This window comes from Oryza brachyantha, chromosome 7 (assembly GCF_000231095.2).
Source record: "Oryza brachyantha chromosome 7, ObraRS2, whole genome shotgun sequence".
Lineage (NCBI taxonomy): Eukaryota > Viridiplantae > Streptophyta > Magnoliopsida > Poales > Poaceae > Oryza > Oryza brachyantha.
This window is the reverse complement of record NC_023169.2, coordinates 2869471-2878312: the sequence shown is the minus strand read 5'-3', so window position 1 is coordinate 2878312 and position 8842 is coordinate 2869471. Positions and strand designations below refer to the sequence as shown.

General features: G+C 38.8%; 1 protein-coding gene across 2 annotated transcripts; it reads right to left on the bottom strand.

Annotated features, from left to right (window-relative positions):
• Window positions 1-1699: 1699 nt before the first annotated feature.
• Window positions 1700-8337, bottom strand: LOC102702952 (chromatin remodeling protein EBS-like). 2 transcript variants are annotated; one of them, XM_006657454.2, is made up of 5 exons: window positions 8097-8337; window positions 5436-5784; window positions 3572-3640; window positions 2561-2696; window positions 1700-2070 (listed from the first exon to the last, which is right to left on the bottom strand). In XM_006657454.2, the coding sequence occupies exons 1-5, from the start codon at window positions 8167-8169 to the stop codon at window positions 2044-2046; spliced, it is 654 nt and encodes a 217-aa protein (XP_006657517.1). In that variant the 5' UTR covers window positions 8170-8337; the 3' UTR covers window positions 1700-2043. The 2 variants fall into 2 exon arrangements, with proteins under 2 accessions (XP_006657517.1, XP_006657516.1); XM_006657453.3 differs by having other exon boundaries at window positions 1700-2073; window positions 8097-8335.
• Between the last annotated feature and the right edge of the window lie 505 nt (window positions 8338-8842).

The following is an 8842-nucleotide window of genomic DNA, read 5'->3' as shown; positions in this document are numbered from 1 at the left end:
AACCCAACACCCTTATGCTTGAAGAGTATTCATAAGTCATAACCTAAGATTGGAGCCAGAGAAAATTTGTCTTACACAACCAATACGAGATTGACATTTTCTTTTCTGAAGACTAATACTACGTTGATATAACCGAGATAGTAAGACACTGCCATTAACTCATCATATAATCCAGTTTTGGTCTCTTTAGCACTATAATTGAAAAATACACATATTATCTACATTGATCGCCTACAAGCACTCTCTGAATTTCTGAAGTAACAGTCATGTGTTATAATCATAGCACTGATCACCAGCACAACACTCCAATCTCAACTTAATGCATGTGAATCACTAGTAAAGAACATCCAATTTGTGTCTCTCAGCATCGTAGCTACACAGGAACAAAAATTACTCATCTACCAGTGATTGTTTTGAGCCAGCATGCCATCAATTGCATAGAAACAATAGTCAAGATCTACATAGCAGAAGTTGAGGTTCTTCCTTCCAATAGGAGGATCTCCAGCAAGACTCTGAATCAAACCCTTCACTCGTTAGAATTCCATCAGGTGGAGTGGAAACCAAGAAATTAAAATCCACCAAATCATCTTTTCGACTACTAGCCACTCACTATCCATACCCCCCAAACAAATAACAAGCAATCCACGAGATCTGGTTCTTCTTCACATCTCCAAGGCCAGATAGGACCACAAATTTTTTACCACCATTGCTTCCAAAGAAAAGGAAGGAATGAACCATCAACTATGAGCAGATCAACAGATGCAGCCTAGGAGAGCTGGAGAATCAAACCTCCACACCTGACGCTGCAGATGAACCAAGAACTGTGGCGGCAGCGGCCGCGGCGGGCCTCGCCGGAGTCATCCACGCGAAGAGGGGAGGGGTTGAGTTCAGTAGACCACAGTGTCACGTGGCTGCAACCGTCGTCTCTGACTCGCGGAGATGTAGGCTCCTATACAGTTGTATGAATTTGATTTTACTCCTCTGTCGTAAAATAAATTAATATTTTATTTTTTATTATAATGTTTGATTTTTTGTTTTATTTTAAAAAAATTTACAATTAATATTTTTATTTTTATTAGATAAAAAATCATGAATAAGAATAGTACTTTTAGTGTGACTATTCTTTTAATTTTTTAAAAAAAATTTAAATAAAACGAGTAGTCAAATGCTGGACACGAAAACCAAAGAATTGGTCTTCGTTTTTTTATGACGGGGGAGTAGGTTTGATGGTGACATCCTAGTTTACTTTACATCTTTTATCTCTAAGTTTTATATATATATATAATGTTTTATCTATAAATTATTTTTTATTCATAGAAACGTGGTTTCGCTTTTTGTTCCGAAAAGCAACACGATTGGAGCCGTAGTCTCAAGAAAAACGCCGGTTTGATTACATTCCCCGAATTCCCTGACATGATTCGGGTCACTTTAATAAATCAAACATGGAATAATTACGGCCCATATTGCTCTCGGCCCGATTAAGAACCGGACAGACCGCTGGAGTTCAATGCCATTTGAAGTAAAGCAAGATTAGTAGAAAACCATAAAAAATCAATTGAGGCAATCAGTCGCTTGTTATCTCCATATTATTAGTGATACGATGAAATACCCCTAAAATCAACTGTAAATTAAGTCTAACAAAAAAAAAATCAAATTTTGGCTGTTAGTAACAAGCCAGCAAACAGTGACGATGAGAGGCTTCACATAATGGTACAAGAATTCTCTAAGAACAAAGAAAGATACTGGCCAGACGCAGCTGCATCCAAAGTATTAATGTTCCATCACATTCATACGGGAGTTATAATGCTCACGAGGAGCTTATCACCCCGACTCTAACCATGCTAATGCTCTGACACTACATCATGATGCAACAAATCATGTCATCTCCTAATATAACAGTCTCAGGTTGAAAAGTTATGTACACCATGCGACTGACATTACAGAGGGGTCACACACTTGCCATGACAATAAATAACATTACAGGCCTCAAACTGGAGAAGGCTTTGTACATCCACGTGTAATCTCGTAAATAAATATGGGCAGTCACCTTCTCCGTCTTTTTGACTCCACCTGCTGAAGAGTTTGTTTTCAGAATTTATGCTGAATAACCAGAAGTAGATAATGCATTTAACTTAGATGGGTATAATTCCTGTCTGATTAGTTTATGAACATCATAAGAGCGAAACTCTACAGGCTAAACTATGACAAATTGTGCGGTATCCAATAAAAAGGTGACAGTAATCACCATTGTAATCAATATAAATGTTTCAAGTTAAATTTTCTTTTGTAGCATTAAGAAATACCAAAGTTTTTACTGCCATAGAGTAAATTGGTACTGTTTCCCAACCGGTACTTTCAGTCATTGTAAAATCTGGGAATTGGCAATACAACCGACAGCCCTTTCATGTATTAGGTACAAGCATGCCTCAATATTATTGAAAATTATGTGTAGTCTATGTTGTCAAGGAGACATGGAGAACCTAGGAGACCCTGGCCTCAACTTATTGCCGTCAAACTATTAGTAACTGATAATTCAGTGGTCACAGCATAGCATATTTACCTTTTCTTCGGATTGTGCTGTAGCTTCATGAGAATTCTCAGCCATCTTTCCATTTTCTGCAGTACAGCTCTGGCAGAAAAAGTGCTCAAGTTTTTTTGCATCTTTAATAGTCATTCCAATGCAAGAAGGGTGAAACCTGGAAAGGTAAAAGGTAGCAGATATTTGTCATAAAATTTCATATCCCAGGCCTTAAACCAGTATTAGGTGCTTCCAAAAAAAGAAAATAGTCAGGAAAAAATCTTAAAACATTATGGAACACTATGAAGTAACCTCTCGTCCCTCATAAGTTACTTGTACAAAGAAGACAAAAAAAAAAAGAAAAGTGACGTCAAGGAGTAGAGTGGCATAATTTTAATAGTTTATGGTGTGCAATGAAACAAAAAATGATTAAGGGGCTAAGTGCTTCAGAGATCGTTTAGAGTAGAGTGGCTTTTCTCGTCTCATCTTTTAGTGTTCACATACTTTTTTGTACTGAAAAATGTATATGACATGTGGAGCTATATTGCTCTCTTCAAGCAGTTTTATTTACTTTATTTATGGAGTACAGGGCTGAAAAATGAAGCCACCAGTGGCTTTGCCTGCGATCATGGGCTTCTTTTATGGAGTACTGAAAAATGAAGCAAGAAAAGAGCCTGCTGTGGACCTGCAGCAATGCCTATCTCATTAACAATATGCAAGTACAACCTACATTTCTTGACAAAACATCATCCAAAAGCACATATTTCAACAAATTAGCAGGGTTGCGTAACAACAAAGACATGCAATATTCCATGCATATTGAGATGACAACTACAAGACTTTCAATAAGCATTTGTCTTTAACCACTTTCTAGTTGCTGCCCATCCCAATAGGCAACAACAAAGTAAGGCCAAGACACCCAAATGCATTCATAGGCAAACAAAAAAGGTTTTCCTATTTACCCAATGACAAGAGGAATAGAAACATAAAAATGTAGCACAGGCACGGTTCAGGCAAAAAGACAAATTTAAATCAATTATTCCATTTACTCACCAGTCAGAGCATTCCTCACATTGGATCATAAGGTCATCAGGATTGTATGGCATCTCACACTTGCAGAACCTGTCATATTGTACATCAAAGAGATGAGAAAATCAAACAAAATGATGATTTTGATGCAATACAAAAATCAATCTAGCGGATAGCAGATGCAAGCAAAGCTAACAATATAAGCCATTTTGTTAATTCTTGATTGATTCTAATAAGACAGACACAGACAAATCCCCTTATACTATAAGCTAGCTCCCCGTCAAATAGCCATGTCAAACTTATAGGAAGGATAAGAGACGTGCCAATCAAATAGCTAACAAGCCTAGCAATCTTATAAATGACAGCAATCTATTGCTTCCACCTGTGATGCATGGACACAGATACATCAACATGACATGACACCTACGATACAGAGGCCCATCATTTCCCCCAAAAAAAGCCAATAAAGCAACACCACCACCTATTTGAAATAAAAAAAATTCTCTCTGCTTGTCACTGAAATAATGTATTGCAAGGTGTAAACATGGAAAATGTACCTCAAAGACAGTCCTTAGCTCCAAAAATTCAATACATGCCCATAAGTTATAGAATTTCGTTAACCTAGTGAGGGCACAGAGGGATTGGAATGAGGTTAGGTCAAGTATCTGGACAGATCAAGTGGGCTGGGCCATGTCGCATAGGAGTTGGGGAAAAGTTGAGCATGTATCGGAGAAGGAAACCAACTGTTCTTTTTTGTGTATAATTATCCGATCCTTGGTTGATACACATCAGAGTTGGACACGTCATTTGACATAAGTGCTGCCCCTCATGTGCACAACACTTCCTCATATCTTGATGCACATGCACTATCATTGCTGCCTTCATCACATTCTATAACATCCACATTATGTCATTACACACCTCCTTTTGAGCAGCTCATCCTCAGCTTTCAGGTAGATGCCATGGCTTCAGTTCAAGCCCCTCATGGATGAAAAAGCCGCAGCAGTGGCACCCTACCCAGTGAGAGCAGAGCACCATGTTGTCGAGACCATGTGAATAACAGAGATGGCCCAAACAGGCAGGACTAACAAATCCTGATCAATCTAACCTCTAAACTCGCTAACGTTACATGATCCTGAGTAATCTAGTACTACAGCCTGCCCAGCCCACAGCTTACACTAATCTTATCTCGAACACCAATAGTTAGATGGAAGGTGCAGCATGGGTTGCTTCCGTGGGCCTGGCATATTGGATATGGGCTGATTGGATATGGGCTGAGGGTGTGGATCAAGCATAAAGCAATTGATGCAACCGATTGAGACAAATTGTAGTAAACAATGGATTCTTGCTGACTTGATTATAGGCTGTATAGGTCTATCATACACATCACAACAGAATGTATCATGCCATGTACCCCAAAGAAAACAAGTTTGTGAGAGCATTTAACTGTGCCTCCATTTTTCCAGAGGCAAGTAATATTAGCAAATGCAGCAAGCAGTAAATAGGCAAAAAAAAACCATTATGTATTGATTCATGTCCCACTTCAACATAAAGAAATAGTTATTTTATATTTTGACTCCTGGGAAAGATAAAAACTAGTGATGCACTGAAGCCTATAGAATCAAGAAAGGTCATAACAATGCTTACATCACATATCTAGGAACTTGTTGACCTTGAGATTTCACAAATCACAACAAATATAAAATGCTTGTATGAAATCCCCAAAGAAGGCTATGAAAACCATCAACAGATGACATGATACTTCAATATGGGAAGCGCCGTTGACATAATAGGTTAATATTGTGCTCGTGCCAATGGAAGTAACTACAAATACACAAGAAAATGTTACTCACAACAATCACAAGTGGAGGTTGTATTAAATTCTTACACAGCAATGCGGTCAGGCACGAAGCTTCCTGTGGCTGATTTGTACTCAAAGCGACAGAAGAAGTCCTCAGCATTGACAGAATCAAGCTTTGTGTAGCTACGGAAGCTGTGAACATTGCACTTCCCCTCTATAGTGTCAGCACTTTGTACATCATAATGGTCCGAGAGGAACACCTCTTTGGTACCATGAAATGGTCGCCTTCCGCCAATGGACTCCTCTGGCCGATAGTACCACCGGACCCGTACTCTCACATTTGTACCCCGTGACCCTGCAGCCTCGATTGCCTCAACTCTTGCCACATAGGGTGGCTTTGATGCATCAGATGCTCTCATTAGCACACAGTCCCCAGCTGCAAGAAACACATAGGGCAATCAGAAAGGTATCAAATCAATTTGGTGTTTATAAAAATGGTGTTTCATCATCAGAAATGTAAATCTGGTATTGGATATTACTTGCATGATGGTAACAATCTCAGAACAAAGAAAATGCATTGTGCTTATAGTAAAACAAAACTGTACTAAACGGTGATCAAAGCACCAAGGTTCATTGATGCTGCCAAACATCTAGATATTCATTACAAAATTAAACAAAGGGATGTCAAACGAGCAATGTCAGAACCTCAGAATCTGACACCTCTAACTTTTGTATAAGCTTAGATTAGGAGGCGTGCATCAACTTTGAAACAGCACAGAAAAGGGCTTAAGACTAGAAAAACTACGTGGCATATTGAATATACATTTAGGGCTTGAGAACACTATATAGCCAAAACAAAACTTCACGATGCCTAACTGTAGCATTATTACTTAGCTCAACTCAAGATCCAAGCAGTTAAGCAACGAGTTTCTTCAAAAGAAAGTCCAACAAAAGCTACATTGTGTCAAAAGCAACTAATCTGCCTGCAAGCGTCTAAAACCAACCAGAACTGAATACATGGGCTAGAAGGTCAAGATTATAAGCACCATAAATGATCATAATTACAACTGGGATTTACAACACATGAACCAAATTATTGGCGATGGTAAAGAAAAAACTCTATACTATCAAAATTACAATCCGAAGGTAGACCCTAGATTGTCTACTGGGAGGGATTCTGTTCATAGAGATATTTAGCTCAGACAAAGATATAAAACTACTTACACAAGGCAATCAAAGCATCAAGGTTCATCGGCGATATCACACATCTAGGTATTCATTATTGTTTTATATAAAAAAAGGATCAAGCTAGAGGAACCATTTAATTTTGAATGAATTGGTGCGAGTAGTATACTACTCTCTCCATCCACAAACACAAGGGATTCTAGCATTTGAAAATTGTCCACAAATATAAGTGGATTCTAGAGTACTACTTCCCTCACCCAAACACCCCTTATTTAATTTTAACCCAATTTTACCCCCAACAACCAGCCCATCTCCATACCACCCCTCATGTAAATATAATGAGGGGCATCATAGTATTTTCCCTTCATCCTTAATGTTGCCAAAAAACCAGAATCCCTTATTTTGTGGACAGGTGGGGTAGTAATTAAGGTTTATCTAGGCAGGTTTTCATGCTAAAAAGTTCTAAGAACAATGTTAGGATCTCAGAATCTGGCATCTCAAACCCTAGTATAAGCTAAGATTAGTGGAAAGGATGCACTAACTTTAAATAAATAGCACAAAAAAAGAGTTAAGACTAGAAAAAACAGGCAAAATATTGTTTTTCTATGTAAGTACAAAGATACTATCTAGCCAAAACAAAACTTAAGATGCCTACTGGATAGTATCAATTATTTGGCCTAACCCAAGGTCCATCTGTCCAAGCAGTGAGGCAAAGGTTTTCTTAAATAAAACGTCCAAGGAAAGACACGTTCCTTGATTATTCTTCTTAAATGAAATGTCAAGGAAAGACCCATTGCATAGCAGTGATTATTCTCCATGCGAATGTCTATTGTCTAATACTAACCGAAACTGAAATGCAACATAGGATAAAAGAATTACAGCACGACTATAAGCACCATCAACAAATTACAACAGGGATTAGCAACATACGAATCCAACCTTTGGCAACAGTAAGCTGCAATTAAAAAGTACTATAGTAGCAAAATGACGTTCTGAGGGCAGCTTCCAGCTTGTATAAATTTCGCTCGTAGTGCTAAACCGTAGCTCACAACACAGATACAACACTAAGTAGGGACTGCACTGGACATAATCTAAAACACAGGAAATCAAACCGGCTTGGAACTCATAACATAACAATATCACACATATTCTTCGGTATTGCCCCTCCTAAAACCCATGCAAAAGAGAGATAAACCCATGAACAAACAGAATAGTTGGCACTCGCAACAGAAGAAGTGCGTCGCGTTCTAGCAGTAACATGCTGGGCATACGCCAACAATGGGCTCCTTCTCTGATTACACATCGAGCCTCTATCAACAATGAACAGGAAAAGGGGAAACCTAAATACCATCTCATTTCGCATGAAAAGGCAATTGAAATGCCCCCAAAAAAAACAGAGCAAACATTTTCGCGACATTCAATCCAACCGGAGCTGAAACCCTAAAAATTCCAGGCCTCAATAAACCGACACCCACCGACCCACGTCCCCCCGCCCCCAAAAAGAAAAATCCCCCATAAATTCCAGATCGAAGGGAGCTGCGGGTTGGGGAGGGGAGGCCTCACGCTTGATGACTTTGTCGGAGCCCTTGATGGTGTAGGACTCGAGGATCCGCTTGGGCGGCCGCGACTTCGCCATGGGACGGCGACGGCGAGGGGGGAGGGAGGCGCGCTGTGGGGGGCGGCAGCTAGGGTTTGGGCTTTGGAGGCGGAGGAGGAGACGACGAGGAGATGGGGAAATTTTGCTTATTTCTTTATTCGGGAATTTCTTTTGTTTTTTCGGGGCCTCGAAAATGCCACGGCTTTCTTCGGTCCCATTTTTTTGCCCGCCCCGCCCGCCATCTCTCGATTTGATGCGAGCAGTAAAAGTTCAGCGGTAAATTTTCGGCTAAGTCCGTTGTAAGAGAAGTTCAATTCAATAGTATAGTCAACAACTAGCTTTAATTTATTTATAGTTATAGTTAATCTAATAGCCAACATATTTACAAAACATCAATATATGGTCTCACATGTCATACACATATTAATATGTATTTGAGCCCGTGTACAGCTGGCTATAAATTAGTAGTCCACCTCTTTTCCCTCTCTTTTTATCTCTTTAAAATATGCTTATAGTTTATAGTCTGCTATTGTACTCGCTCTAAAATAGACTTTTTTTCAGCTTTCATCATCTATCTTATTTAAAAAATTTATAAAAACATTTTATAAAATTAGTCACGCGTGCTTTAAAAAATTAGTCACTCATAAATTATTAGTTGTTTGTCATCTAATAACAACAAAAATATTAATCGTAAAATAAAATTAAATAAGAC